The 15,859-nt window shown below is 32.1% G+C and overlaps 1 protein-coding gene and 1 long non-coding RNA gene across 2 annotated transcripts; one reads left to right on the top strand and one right to left on the bottom strand.

Moving 5' to 3' along the window:
* Positions 1-4,474: 4,474 nt before the first annotated feature.
* LOC129887242 (uncharacterized) lies at positions 4,475-6,579 on the bottom strand. Its single transcript, XR_008766310.1, has 3 exons — positions 6,403-6,579; positions 5,497-5,538; positions 4,475-4,657 (listed from the first exon to the last, which is right to left on the bottom strand). It is a non-coding gene; the product is annotated as an uncharacterized LOC129887242 (long non-coding RNA).
* Positions 6,580-11,082: 4,503 nt separating this feature from the next.
* Positions 11,083-14,185, top strand: LOC129902141 (stress enhanced protein 2, chloroplastic). The gene is made up of 2 exons (XM_055977204.1): positions 11,083-11,479; positions 13,434-14,185. The coding sequence occupies exons 1-2, from the start codon at positions 11,162-11,164 to the stop codon at positions 13,686-13,688; spliced, it is 573 nt and encodes a 190-aa protein (XP_055833179.1). The 5' UTR covers positions 11,083-11,161; the 3' UTR covers positions 13,689-14,185.
* The last annotated feature ends 1,674 nt before the right edge of the window (positions 14,186-15,859 follow it).

Raw genomic sequence — 15,859 nt, 5'->3', positions numbered from 1 at the left:
GCGATCAAGTATAGCTATAGGGTTTTCCTCGTAAGAAAGCTCCTCCATCACCTGGATATCATCCATGGGGAATACTTTAGAAGGATCACCAATGCATTTGCGAAGCATCGACATGTGAAAAAAAGGGTGCACTGCTTCCAAATCAGATGGTAGGTCCAACTCATATGCAACCTTGCCTATTCTACGAGTAACCTGATAAGGGCCAATGTAGCGCGGGCTAAGCTTTCCTTTCTTACCGAATCTCATTACCCCCTTCATGGGTGACACCTTCAAAAACACCCAATCACTAACCTGAAACTCTAAGGGTCGACGTCGATTATCTGCATATGATTTCTGTCGACTCTGGGCTGCTAATAACCTTTCCCGAATAAGCTTGACCTTATCAACAGCTTGTTGAATCATATCAGGTCCGATTAACTTAGCCTTACCAACATCAAACCAACCAATAGGTGACCTGCACTTCCTGCCATATAAAGCCTCATACGGTGCCATCTGAATGCTAGAATGGTAGCTGTTATTATAGGCAAACTCAATAAGTGGCAAATGGTCATCCCAAGTACCTCTAAAGTCAATAATACAGGCCCGTAACATATTTTCTAGCGTCTGAATAGTGCGTTCAGCTTGCCCATTAGTCTGAGGGTGAAATGTTGTACTAAGATTTATTTGTGTTCCCAATCCCTTCTGAAATGATCTCCAGAAGCTAGCTATAAATTAAGCCCCTCTGTCTAAGATAATAGATATGGGAATCCCATGAAGTCTTACTATCTCTTTGATAAATAACCTCGCATAGTCCTCTATTGAATATGTAGTTCTAACTGAAAGAAAGTGGGTTGATTTTGTCAGCCTATCTACAATCACCCATATGGAATCATACTTCTGTGGAGTGCTAGGTAAGCCTGTAAAAAAAAAATCATATTAATTGCTTCCCAATATTTTCTCAAGTGTTCTCTTAGTTAATTATGCCGTGCATAGACCTCCTCCGTTTGTCGACTCGCTTTAGTTCATTATAACGCACTCCAAGTTCTACTAGTAAATCGAAATTTCACCAGGGTAATATTTTGGTACTCCAATATTCTTTCTTTACCCTACTATGACAATCCGTATTCTGGAATCCTCGGCATCATGTGTAACTTTCTGACTTTGACTTGAAGGTCTTTAACTATCATTTGTTTTTACCTCTTGATCTTGATCTTTTGGGTTGGTTATCAATTAGTGTTAAGGTTCCTTCATCTTATAACCTTACCGTCATCCAGTAACCAGTAACCCGCCTATTCTGATTGTCTCGGTTAAGTCATTTCATAATTTCCTTTACCCTAACTGGCAATATTTTAGGCATAATATCTTGAGTCATTTCTCTATTTTTGACTCAAACTTTTCTATTGCCCCTTTACTCTAATTTTCTCTTACTTCTCTTACCACACATACTATTGCAATCTTTATACGAATATGTGTAGGTGCTTAAATCAGCCCAGAAAATACCTAAATATCGCCACGTTAGTCTTTATGCAGTCCCTATATTTTCTCTTACCTCTTTCAGTTGATATCAGGACTCACCTATGGCTTTTGCCCCCAATACTAATTATATCTCTATAGTTTTTCCTCAAACCATCTTATATTTTTCTTTGATGTATCCGGAATATTGCAATCGCATTGTGGTTACTAAATTCTTATTCTGCTTATCAAGTAATCACTTGATATCACCCTTAGCATACCAATATTCATAGGCTGCATAACCAATCTTGTAGAATTTGTACAACGTGTATTCAATTCTAATCATAGTCTTTCCTTCTCTTGGCTTATTCTGCTATAAATTTCTTATTGTACTAACACTCACTTGCTGTCTATTTTGTCATACTTGCATCCCTTCCGTTACTTACTATTAAGTTTTCTCATATTCTACCATATGAGAGATTTCTCTCCTTTGCTACTTGTATATCCCAATCTTATTAGCCGATAATTACGTTGCCAACATCTCAACCTCTAATCCAGTATAACCTTGCTATCATTTATAATATCTTCGAGCTACTTGTTACTATTCTCATGTTGTATTCGTCCTTTTTATAAGCATCCATCTTTTGATGTCACACTATCCAAGATCTTTACCAATAATTCTGAGCACCGTCTCAAATATCATCTTGGTTTTATTTTTCCATTTATTGCTGACTTTCAAATTTTTCTAACTTGTTCCAGCATGGGATCTCATATGAAATTTAGGTGTTCACCTTAACGTGTTGCAGTGTCAGTTAATTTCATCTTACAGTTATATTTTTCTCATCCACTTCCCCCCTTTAGGGTGTACCCATATCATTATCTATTTATATTCCACTCTATGTCCCCATTTCAAATTTTCAAATTCATACGATTCTTTTCCAATACATTATCTCTGTCTTTCTTTATATCATCAATAACTTAGATTACCCATGTACGAAACCTTAACACAATCACAAGGTGATGAGAATTTCCGATATATAGTACAAAATCTCGTCTGATAAATGGTACTCAAATGATATAATTAATGTAGCAATTCATTCAAAGCCACATTCCATTTATTCTAATCAGTAATTAGCTAGTGTTTATAATCGTTTTAAATTCTCTATTCGGTAGCACTTATATTCTAGTGATCAGTGTTCCAAGCTTTCTTATAACGCTATCTTTATCTCAATAGATATCACATGTTCCTCTAGTAAACTCACAATACATCCGTTATTTTTGCAAATCTACATTTCCTATCATCTAAGGATTTCACTATTTTTCGAGGTGAAGTCACATATACACAATACTCCTTTATGCCTTATACGCTTTCACCCTTGTCGTGTACCCAATACTAACTTTTAATCTTACTCAAAATCATATCCATTAGCCACTTTTCCGCTAGACTTTACTTATTTTCATAACGATTCTCATCATATTCACATTATATTCTGTTCTTACTCAATCCCATAGTGTAACACTTTTTAACCTTATTCACGATTCTTACTAAGGGTCAATTATACTCGGTGGACTAAGCGTACTTAACCTTTTTGTAAATTATCCCTTAGTATCAAAACCCCTTTCGAATCATCCTAGCATTTCATGAACAACACATGAAATACATGATCCTGAATATTCCACAAGTTTATGTTTTCCATTCACCAGTTCCATCTCCAATTAATTGGTTAAGGACTAATAAAATGTTATCATAAGGCATTCTTCAACCACCACCAAAAGGAAGCTAGAATCCAACGAGCACCACCGGACCTCTTAATGCTTGATGCACCTGGTTTACCTCCAAGGTTATTCTTAAATTTTGAATGAATTATTTAATTCACAAACTAATTGTTGAGTGCCTTGTACTTCTCAATGAAAGTAAAACTTAATTATGAGACGTATTTTTTTTTCCTTCAACAAAAGCTTCTTTTAAGGAAAACATGCGATTGGAAGTTATCTTGGTTCGTTTAAATCAATTCTAAATAGGTTTTTTTTTAAGAAATAAAATTTCCCAAATAAAAATGGTGTCCCTTAATGATGACATTGGGGTATTTCTTAACTCTTTACTACAACACAATAAATTTACCTCATGGTTATCAACCTTCAAAATATATTATGAACTTATGTCCCACTTTCTCTTCTTTTTTTTTTCTGAAAAAAAAAATGGGTAGAGTTTCCTCTGTATTTCTTACTATCCCAAAATCTGCACGCAGAAAATACCAACAATGCCTCACAGGTTCAACACATATATATTCATATCATATCGCAGCCACACAGGGCACCCAATATCAACAACAGTATGAAAATGATGGACTTACCTCTTATGTCCGACTCGAACTGCACCTGTTACACTTTCATGTCTACTTTTTCTTTCAATTTTCAACTTTACATTTCAATCATACTTCAATATGCTTACCTTATCCACCATACCTTTTTCGCATCATTACTTACCCGTTTATTGTGTAGCTTTCAATATCATCAATCGTTTTCTTCTATCGATGTCGTTCTTCAGCTGAAATCAAAAGATAGAAAAAAAGAATTTCATGTCCTATGGCTGGGCTCTATCGCACGATCTTAGATATGAAAGAAAGGCAGCGTCCTAAATGTCCTGTAGCCTCCTATTTATAGATGTGGTGCACAACACACCGATAAACAAGACTCTACTAGACACGGTCTGTAAACACTCCGAGGATGAACTGCTCTGATACCACTTTTGTCACGACCTAGCCCCGTGACTAGTGTCCAAATTGGACCCTCGTATACACACATATTATCTATAGTCAATCGGCAATTAAGCATGATAAAGGATTTATATGGGTAGCACGTTGTCTCAAACTGTTACTTATATATATACTAAAATCACCTATTTCTTGGGGAGTCTTAATTGTCAAAAATAAGATAACATAATATGTAAGCCGACAAGGCTTCCATTCTGAATGTAAACGTCCAAAAACATAAGTCATACTAGTACACCGGACAACATCTATATACAACCCACTCATATGTCTACAGACCTCTAAGAGAATTAACAATAGCATATGACGGGACAAGGCTCCGTCGTACCCCTAAATACACAAATATATACATTATAAGGATTAGTACCCAAAGTTTGGGCTCCGAGACAATGGAGCACTTCAAACCCGTTGAGTAGAATCCTAAGTTGGCGGCTCTCCAAAATGAGTATTTGTACCTGCAGGCATGAAATGCAGCCCCCCGAACAAAAGGGGGTCAGTACGAACTATGTACTGAGTATATAAAGCATAAAATACCGTAAAGGAGATCACATCTGAAATAAAGATTCAGGAGTCAAGTATCATAATCAATAAATCACTGTACCTATGTCTTATAAAATGAAGACATGCATATCATCATCATATATCGTACCTGGCCCGTTATGAGACTCGGTGTCACAATTATATCAATATATCGTCATATGTATATATATACCATACCCGGCCCTCTAGAAAGGGACTCGGTGAATAGAGTAGTGTACACTGATACCGTACCCGGCCCATTATGGGACTCGGTGCCATAATCATATCGTCATATCATCATAATATCATATTATCATATCACGTACCCGGCCCTCTAGTAAGGGACTCGGTGAATAATGTAGTGGAATCCATACATGATAACATACCCGGCCTATCGTAGGACTCGGTGAATAATACCATAACAATATGCACGAATAAGGTATCATTAGCAACCTTGCGAAATTTGATCATTATCGGAGACTTAATAGAATAAGCAAAATAGTCCATCATTTGAAAACCAAGACAATAGTCATTATGAATCACACCAATTATGGATTATACTAAAATATGAATTATACCACAACATGAGTTATACCAACTAGGATGGCTGGAATCATACACATGAGTCAAGACATAACAATATAAATTTTGAAAATCAAGAACGGTAGCCATCCGAGTATATCTACGAATACGAGTTTCTTTGGAATTTAAGCATACGTCATTCGTTCGTTTCATATGGATCATGCCAAAAGAAGAAAATGTTAACTTTACATACCTTTAGCGTTTATACGTATATGTTGTCCAATATTGTCTCAACCTATATTAAAACGTTAAGCACTATGATTAAGCTATGGACAAGAATAAAACGTAGTCTATCGTTAGTAGGTTATTTCTAAAAAAAATTGGACAGCACCTCCCCTATACCGCTCACTTTTCCCACTTTCAAACCATCCATATAATCATCAACCAACATCAACAATCCAAAATATTGACACAAAATAAGATTTATTATTCATGTTACCAAAGCAGTAAATTCGGAAAGTCAACTACCTCACGTTGTATCTAAATTTTGAAAATGAAAACGGCAAAACTGGACTTTATAACCTTCATAAAACATTTATATCTCTGTCTTAAGTTTCCAATGCAAAAGAAATCAACTCAAAATTCATTTTCTACAAAGAGATATCATCAAAATACGAACAGCTATACATGAAGGAATTTTCAATCCAGAATCTGGACAGAATTTGTCTTATGATTCATGCTCAGTTTTTGACATAATAACAGCAGATATAGACTAAGACATAAACATAAGAGTTGTAGGTACGTGTATTAGCTTTCCAAAACATGTTTAATATCTAAAATCGAAGGTCTACACAATGAGATATTCCAGAATTACTACCAGATACTCAATTCCAAAAACGGGTTTGAACATTCACAATCTTCATACACCTTTTTCCTCCAAATTCAAGAACAACAACTCATCAACAACATCAAAACAATATCAACCATTATTATACATCATCACTAAGATAATTCCATCTATTTAATCTACCTAAAACAACCCTTTAACCCATAACTCTCAACAAATCACCAAACTAGTTTATAACACTATTTTCTCCGTTCTAATCCGTTAAAACTCTAACTAAACTTGTTAACAATGAAAAGGAGACTTTAATATTACCTTAAATTTGCAGCACCACATAAAATCTTCTCCTTATTGGCTGATTTCTAGCTCAAATTGAAGCCAACGCGACGTACAACAATTTTCTCTTCATGAGCTTCGGGTTTCGGGACTTGAATTTTGGTCGGATTTGGGATTTCTCTCAAGAACTCCCTTTCTCTCTCTCTCTGGAAATTTTCAGAATTATGTTGGTCTAAAGTATGAAGGAATAGTTACAAAAAATCAGATCTAATTTCGTGGGTATTGGGCCTGACCCGAATTAGAATTGGGTTGGGCCGAATTCACTATTTAGTTTGGCCTATCAGACTTAAAACATCTATATCTTATTACTCCGATATCACATTTCGTCCCACGACCTATGGTTGGAAAGATATTGCAATTATCTACAACTTTCATGTTGAGAGTTTTCCCAAATTCTCAAATTATAAAGAGGTTACGGCCTCCCGAAGTCAGCTTACCCGAAACGTGACTTTAAGAAAAACATATTTGATGGCTTCTATTTTGATTTGGCTTAAGGGTCCTTCTTGAGATGTATTTTACTACACATAAATTATTCATATAACTTGGCATCTACAACGAATCATGTCATTTTAAAATTCAAAATTAAAAGTCCTTGAATTTATAATCGTTAGCTTACGAATAATCCAAAATGCAAAAATACGGAATGTAACACAATTGCTGAAGAATCTGATTCACGAGTTTTTGACTCCATGGAGGCGAATCGACTGAAACAGGCCTGAAATTCATAGGTTGTAGCCCCCTTTGCACTACAATCTCTCTTCTCCATTGTTCCCAAGCTTATAGTAGCTTTTTGAGGATTTCAGGGTAGCCCCCGTCTATTTTAAACTAAAGGATAAGGAAAATGAAAATAATCTGCATTTCCGAGGTTCTACCGTGACGACTCTGCTATAGCAGCCCCCATCCTGCTACAGTGGTGCCGCCTTAGCAGAAATATATCCGTTATGGCGGGATGACGTCAGCTCGAACCAAATTTTAATTTTGAATTTTTTGTCATATCATCCCATTTTATTTTGACAACATAATCAATATTTTTGGGACTCCGCATGAGGTGCCTTTTTTAATAAGAATAATTCTTTCAGGTCGTTATAATAGATATCAATGGTGGGAAAAGCCCTAATTGGAGAGAGATGATCATGAAATTGATCAAGGGTTAGAATTTTGATACCGGGGTAAATTAGGCAATTGTTCATTGATTACTTGTATTGTCTGTTGTTTTAGACCAAGAACGAGCCAAGGCATTGAAAAAAGGGAAAGCTCCATTTCTTTAGAGTTTTCAAGATTTGTTTTGAGGTAGGTCATGGTTGTGTTTTCCCGTTTGTGTTATATGTGCTTGTTAACTACTTCACTAGTATTGCATGCATAATGTATGATTAGGGGGAAAAAGAACATGAATTGAAATGACATCTTGTGATTAAATTACATGCAATAAATGTATTACTTGATTATGTAAGTGTGTGCGCTTATTCACTGTGGTTATGATTATGATGTGTGAATTCATGTTAGATTGGATATCACGTCGATACATTTGGATCGGGTATCACGCTGGTATAATTGAATCGGATGCCACGCCGACAGCATTTGCTTGCTAATCTTATACCTTTCGTCAGAATTTTTTCCCTTAACTGATTCATAATTGGATCGGGTACCACACTGGTACACTAATTATTGGAATGGATACTACGTTGGTACACTAATAGTTTGGGTATGAGTTTCATGAGAGGTCCTTGTTAACTGTTGAATTGTGATTTGAGTATGTTACCTGTATAATGATTTGAGAGTTAGTGTAATTGTGATGTGATTATATATTTTGTTGCCTTACTATGTTGTCGTTTCTTATTCATATCTCATTTAATGAAAATGGCCGCGTGATCCTGCACTTGCTCTTTTTTTGTTAAGTACAGGGTATCGTCATGTGGTTATTGAGAGACCTCATAATAGAGATCGTTGATCGTCAGATTCAAAGGTAAGTTAGTTTTTTCAGACTGCCGTGAATTCATCTCAGTTCTTAGTCCTTCTTTTCGGACTCAGACCTTAGACTCTTATTTATATTTATTATTTCGGGGTTGCATCCCCTTATTCAAATCTTTAGTTAGAAGTTCTTGTACAATGACTTTCAGGTTCTAGGAAGTAGTTTTCGCATTATTTAGATAATTTTCTGAGTTTACAAGGACTCAATTTTTTACTAATTATTTAATCTGTTTTCATTCGTTAAATGCATGATTTGGGTTACTAGTATAATTTAGTTGTGTATAGTATTGACTCCCACACTGAAAAATTAGTGTGAGTATCACTCATGATGGGTCGAAATCATAAGAGTAACACCAAAACAAAATAATAGAGTATTTTCGTTCAACAAGATTCATTAGATTTAGGAATCCTTATTACTTATCTGTTATCTAATTATATCCAAATAATATTTTATAGTTTAATCAATGTAGTAAAACTTAAGGAAATTACATTAAAAAAAACTACAATTAAAGAATCCTGCCTTTTAGGTTTAGGAGTCCTTAATCTGGGCGTAAATATTAGAAAAGAGTACCCATTTTCGATATTTAACATACAAACAACATTTTAATTTATATATATATTATTAATTAATGCAATACAACGTATAAAGCATATATATTTAATTAGTATATATAAAAAGAGAACACCATGACTTAGAAAATTAGGTCCCACGCCGTCCACATATTCCCCCGTGCAATTCCAAAACCACAATCACTTTCGCTAACAAAGTGATTCATCGTACATGTGGTAGAATGATAAATATATTTTATATTTAATTAAGTATTTTAAATTTAAATTTAAATTATATTGTTAGTGTGATATTTTAATATTAATAAAAATAAATAATGTCACATGATATATCATGTTATGTCAATTGATGGATATTATATTTGTGTCTCTTTACTCTCATTAATGGTAATAGAATATGGTCATTAATTGGTAATAATTTTTGTAACCACCAATTTTTTATTTCACCGTTATTTTACCTCTTTATTCTTGTAACTTATGTAATATTTGGGACATTCATTTACTCAATTTACTACCCATAATCTTCCTATTCACTGTAAGGAAGAATCTTCACCTATAAATAGTGATGAGTTTGTGTATAAGAAGAGTATGAGAAAAAAGAGTGTAAGAAAAGATGAAAAGCTTATATTGTATTTATATTGAGGTTAATGTAGTGAAAGAGAGAGTTGATACTAAGAAATTATTCTAAGTCCTCAACTATATTCACTATACAAAATAGAGTAATTATATGTTAAAGGAAGGTGTTCTTTTTGTGGAGCTTTGGACTCTTCAACTAATCCAGAGTTGCTTGAGTTATACAATTTTGTCGGGTTGTTGTATCCTGGAGGGGATGTACAAGTCAAGAGTATTATTCCTAGATCAGTGTAGATTATGCCGCAGTGGACTTGAATCTCCTTAAAGAGAGCGAGATATCCGCGCCTCAGCCTGATAATTTTTATTCATTTTGTTATTTTATTTTCAACTGTAATTTATTACATATTACACCAACACATATAAAATGTAAAGTTATTTTTATTAAAATTATTTTATCTATAATATATATATCAATTTTTTTCATATAAATTTAAATCTAATCATATTTCAATATAAATATCAGTATGGATAAAAAAAACAAAGCAAGCCATCTATATATTCACATAAAACTCTCCAACCAATAATTTCTCCTTAGCTATTACTCATTTCACCATCTAATTGAGTCGTCCCAATTGTCCTTTATCCACACAATTCTTACTCATTTTTGTCACTTTGAAAACAACATTAAAGAACAATCCAACATCCACGTCTTCTCTTCTTCTCTCATCCAATAACTATATTACACATCCCTTTTCTTAGACGTGGACTCTTCACAATCACCACCAAAACCTAACTCCAACCCCCACAAGATGTCTTTAATCAAAATGGTCCACTTAAGTTTAGGGATATGTAGCTTTTTCTCCTTATTATATTATCTCGACCGCATTTGTCATTTAAATTTGTAAACGTTGAGCAATTTTAGTCCAATTGATAAAACTCCCAACGGATCATTTAATTTGAAATTAATAGAAATGTTTAGATATGTTATTTCATATTTGTACTTGTACTAGTATGACTAAAAAATTGTCATATATTGTGTTTCTTCCTGAATTTTCGATATATTTTTCTAATACAATATCTTAGAGATGTCATTAAGAAATAGAATAACTCAACTTGAGCCAATAATATCAAATGTCTCTTTAATTAAGAACTTCAAGTGTTGCATTCAAGGAGACAATCTTTTCAATTTAATCTATTTTTCAATCACAATATAATCGTACGAATACCAAAAAAATTGATAAAAGCGACTAAAATCAAAATCGAAAAAATTTAACTTTATATTAATTTAATTCAGTTTATAAATTTAATAAACCGACATAATTAGTTTAATTTAGTTCTTTTTAATGAAAAACCAAATCAAACCAATCCGATCAATGTCGGCACGGTCGAGTATTCCATCAATTGGATTAGAAGTGTTGAATTATTACAAAACTTATAATGCTGTAGTGTAGTATGTACTTTAAATTAAAATATTTATACAATAAGGACAAAAATAGAAGACCCTCAAAGTTTTAGGACCATGAGTTAAAAAACTCCCTATAATATTATTCCATGCATCTAAAGTAACCCCACTTTTCTCAAACACTTTCTCTCTCTCCCACTTTTCAGGAATCATCTCTTAGATTCTTCAATGGCCTTGAGAGCTGGACCGGTTTTCTGTGAGCTTAAACCACAAACTCAAAAGGGTGAACCGGCGCCGGTTCAGAAGTTGAGAGTTTCATCATCATCATTTGAACCGGGGCAGGAGAATGGGAAAATAATGTTGCAGCCGAGGTTGACTACTTTAAGGTCATTCGGGTCGGATCCTGTCGGAGTGATCAAGACCAAAACCGGCGGTTTTCATGGCGAAGATGATGAGGTTTCGCCTTTTTTCGAGACTCTATCGGAGTATATTGAGAGCTCCAAGAAGAGTCAAGATTTTGAGATTATATCTGGTCGACTTGCCATGGTAATTAACTTCCCCTCACTTTTCTAGTTATATATATTTACTTCATTCAAAATTTAAGTTTATGAGTTAGCATTAAAATAAATTAATACTCCTTTTCTTTTCAAATGAATGACTATGTTTGATTTGATACAATTTTTTTTTAAAAAAATTAATTTTATGATTTTAAATTAAAATTATATTAAATTTATCAAAATATTTTTTAATTTTAAATTAAACTTTTATCAAAAAAAATGAACCATTCTTTTTGAAACAGTCAAAAAAGAAAATTAGATCAGTCGTTTTAAAACAGAAGTTGTATGTAGTAATAATCTGACAAAAAATAAAATAATATCAACATTAAAAGTGAGTTTAACTTAAAAAGACAAAAAAACTGCTAGAATAATAAACACCCACTTTTAATTTGAATATTATGAATTTGAATCATCAAAAAATAAAACAGGTGAGAACATATTGAAACTCGTCGGTCAAGTTGCATTCCGCTAATTTAACATTACTCTTTATTTATTTATTTATTTCGCCTTTCTTTCTTTTCTTCGATTTTAGATGATAAAAAAAAGAACTTCTAGAAATGCATTAAAAAAAATTGACTTAATGACTGATTCCATGGGATCTTAATATAATTTTTACTAATATAATGATTGGATCTACTGTAATGGGTGTGGATTACCAAGAACCTCATCTCCACCGTAGATCTGCCGCCCCTACTCCATCGGTTACAAATTATTTGTTGTCTTTTGCATGATTTTTTTATATAAAAAAACAAAGATTAAGAGAATTTATTATTATTTTATTTTTATGTATATTTTAAAAAATAATTTTTTCTTTTGTCAAATATCTTTTCAATTGAGGTATTTATAGTGCTTAAGAATAATTATCATAAAAACTAAAATAAAAATAATTAATTAGTATATATGAAACATTTAGAATGACAAATAATTTGATATAATTATTTTTAAAATCGAGTTTTCAGTTCCAACTAAACATTAAAATTTATTTTTATTTATTAAATCTAAGATCTCTTTTAGTTATTCTGTCCCATTTACTTGAAAATGTTAGTACTATTTTGGGAGTTAAATAAAAAAATATATTATAATTTTCTCAATTTTTTTAGAAAATATTTATGAGGAGTTCATTATCCGTGCAATTATATTAAAATTGTGTAAATATTGACATAAATCTTTCATATTCAAATAATTCATCATAAATTTATCTAATTTACTAATATTAACATAAGTCTTTTTTATAAATATATTTTTTCACTCACCAATCCATACCAAACAACTAGATCGCTATTTTTATTTTTTATTTTTTACTGGGCGTTCACCTAGGTAGAGCAGTATTTTGAGAAATTTGACTGGCTTAATTTTTTTGTTTCCAAAGTTTTTAATTCAAGGTTAACAAAATTGTCTTATTTTTAACGATATTAAGAAGATCAGAATTACCTTAAACAAGTCAATTTTTATGACTATTGCGATGAAATGGTAAGTACTCCATAAAAAATATGATCGACTTTGAACTCTAGATATACAGATACCTGACACCAAATAAAAAAACAAAAGAAATGATTTCTTTAATTTGATTCTTCTATCAACAACCATAATTATCACATCATCAAAAATTCAAAATTATTGCAAAAACGGGTGCTAATAACGTTACTATGGAATTTTCCCATATAATTAAGAGTTTACATTTTGCGCACTGATAATACTAAAAATTTGTCAGATTAAGCTAACCTATAACACATGTTACTTTCATGCCAAATATGCATGGTACCTTGAAAAATAATAATGACGTGTAATAGCCGGTTAAAGACATTGGTAATAAAATAGCTCTTAATGTCTAACGATGTCAGTACATAAAACATAAACTCTATAATCAGTTTTATATATATATATATATCACATAAAGCTCAAGAATCTTCTTAGTTAATTATTTGTCTATGTATGTTGTCCAGATTGTGTTTGCAGCAACAGTGTCCATGGAAGTTGTGACTGGAAATTCTGTATTCAGAAAGACTGATTTCCAAGGAATAGCTGAAGCTGCTGGGGTTTGTATTGGTGCTGTAGCTTGTGCTGCCCTTTTTGCTTGGTCTTCGAGTTCTCGAACCCGTGTTGGCCGAATTTTTACCCTTGGTTGCAACACCTTCATCGATTCTTTAATCGATCAAATCGTCGATGGCTTGTTTTATGAAAACGAGCATATCGATTGAACTGACGATATCTAGACCTCAAATATTAAAAAAAAATAAAGTGTTATAATTAAGTAGCTTATTTCATCAAATGTTTGAAGTACAATATGTTTGTTTAGCTAAGTTGTGCAGATTCTTCACTTTCGATGCCGTACCCATGTCGAATTCTTCAAAAATACACTATTTTTGAAGAATTCGACACGCACTTATAGACTTTTTCGAAGAATCTGAGCAACATAATTGTTTAGGACCTTGGTTGGTTAGTATATATTTTGTACATAGATATCATATAGTTAAATATAGTATAAAGAAGCTATATATAGTGCAATATATAAACCATCCAAAGAGAGGGAGGCCACAAGTGAAAATTAAATGGCAATATGAAGTTGTTATCTTTCATTGCGATTAAGTATTTTTCACTTTATGTATCATTATTTGAGACTTGGAGAGAATGTGTTGTTCTCTTGGGACATGATGTTGTATGTTTCAATTTGGAAAATGAACTAGCTAGCTAGCTACACTCTTGTCTTTTATTTACAGTGCAGCTATATTTATATGGAGTATATACCAGCTCTTTGTTTCAATTTATCTGTCTTAAATTTTTTTAAATCTGTTTCAAAAATAATATTTTTTTTCTAATTTGTCAACTCTTTAAATACAAAATTTTATATAACATATTTAAGATCATAAAATTGAAAGATATTTTGATACATTATACATATATCATTAGCTCAAGATCACAAGATTTAAAAACTCTTTAAATTTTCTTAAACTAAACTCCATTTCAAATTAAACTAAAACAAATAAATTGATATCAAAGGGTAGTAAACTCTCTTCCCAGCCATTTTATTTTACGTTAATTCTTTTCTCTTGGTGTTATTGTGCAAATTGAAATATTAAGTGCATAATAATTAGTACACATGAAGTGAAAGAAAATGGTGTCATGATTCTTTATACCTCATGTATCCGCAATGGCATATTCTCTTCATTATCTTCTACTAATTATTATCTCACTACTCTTCAAATAACTATTCACATTCTTGACATTTATCTTTTCAAATCATTTCCGCAAAAGATTCAGATCCATTTTTAATTTGTCTAATCCTTCAAGAAAAAAATTATTCTTTTTGTGGAAAAAATTCTACACCTATATAAATGATGTTTACTTTCTTATGTTGTGACATATGAAAAAGATGAGAAGTGGATGAAAAGTATTATATCGTGTTTTTATTTTGAGGTTAGTGTAGTGAAAGAAAAAGATTGAGAGAAATACAAATATTCTAAGTCTCCAACTTATTTACTATACAAAAGAGAGTATATGTATGTTGAAAGAATATGTTCTTTTGGTGGAGATTTGGACTCTTCAACTAATTCGGAGTTACTCGAGTTGTACGACGTTGTTGGTTGTTGTATCCTAGAGAAAACAAGTCAAGGGTTATACTACTGGATTATATAGATTATACAACAGTAGTCTTGAATAGTCTTAAAGAGAAAGAGATATTCGCACCTAATCCTGAATACTTATTTATTTTATTTTCAAATGTAATATGTGGTATACAACAATTTTAGGGAGTTTCAATTATTGTTACTATTTGAAAAGGTGTGTTTATTAATGTAAGAGATCTCAACATTATTTCACTTTAACGTCGTTAGATTTCTTTTTTAGAGATGGAAGGATAACATACATTTCTACTTGCTCAATTAAAGCGAAAAAGGATAAATTCTTTATTTTTACCTAATATCTTTTATGAATAAAGTGATAGTATTTCTCATAAAAAAATATACTAATATTTAAATTTTAAAAATAATGGAGGTTCATGAAATAAGGAAAGAGTTCATCATGAAAAATATGATTTTTGCATATTTGAGAAATGCTCTAAAAAGGATTACGTGTGCATATATTTATCTTGGAGTAACTCACATGTTATTGTTTACATGTGATTTGGCAATTTTTGATCGTAGCATGAATGTTATCAAAGAAACTATGAAAAATATGTTGAGTAGCTATTTTAACATGAGATGTTTGAGTGAGATAAATTTCATTCTTGAAATAAAAGACGCTATAAAACAGGTGATGCAATTTTCCTTGATGAGTTACATTATGTTTAAAAAATTGTGAAATGCAATTTTGTTAGTTATATGAGCCTTGCAATTCTTTTTGATTCGCGTGAAAATGATGTGACGAATAAAAA

Source organism: Solanum dulcamara, chromosome 1, assembly GCF_947179165.1.
Source record: "Solanum dulcamara chromosome 1, daSolDulc1.2, whole genome shotgun sequence".
NCBI classification, from domain to species: Eukaryota; Viridiplantae; Streptophyta; class Magnoliopsida; order Solanales; family Solanaceae; genus Solanum; species Solanum dulcamara.
Note: the sequence above shows the minus strand (reverse complement) of the source record. Positions and strands in the feature narration are given on the sequence as shown.

Excerpts from the sequence above, each read along its gene's own strand:
- LOC129902141 (XM_055977204.1), top strand. The coding sequence starts at position 11,162 with ATGGCCTTGAGAGCTGGACCGGTTTTCTGTGAGCTTAAACCACAAACT. Across the intron at positions 11,480-13,433 it reads TATCTGGTCGACTTGCCATG|ATTGTGTTTGCAGCAACAGT; the intron begins GTAATTAACTTC and ends TATGTTGTCCAG.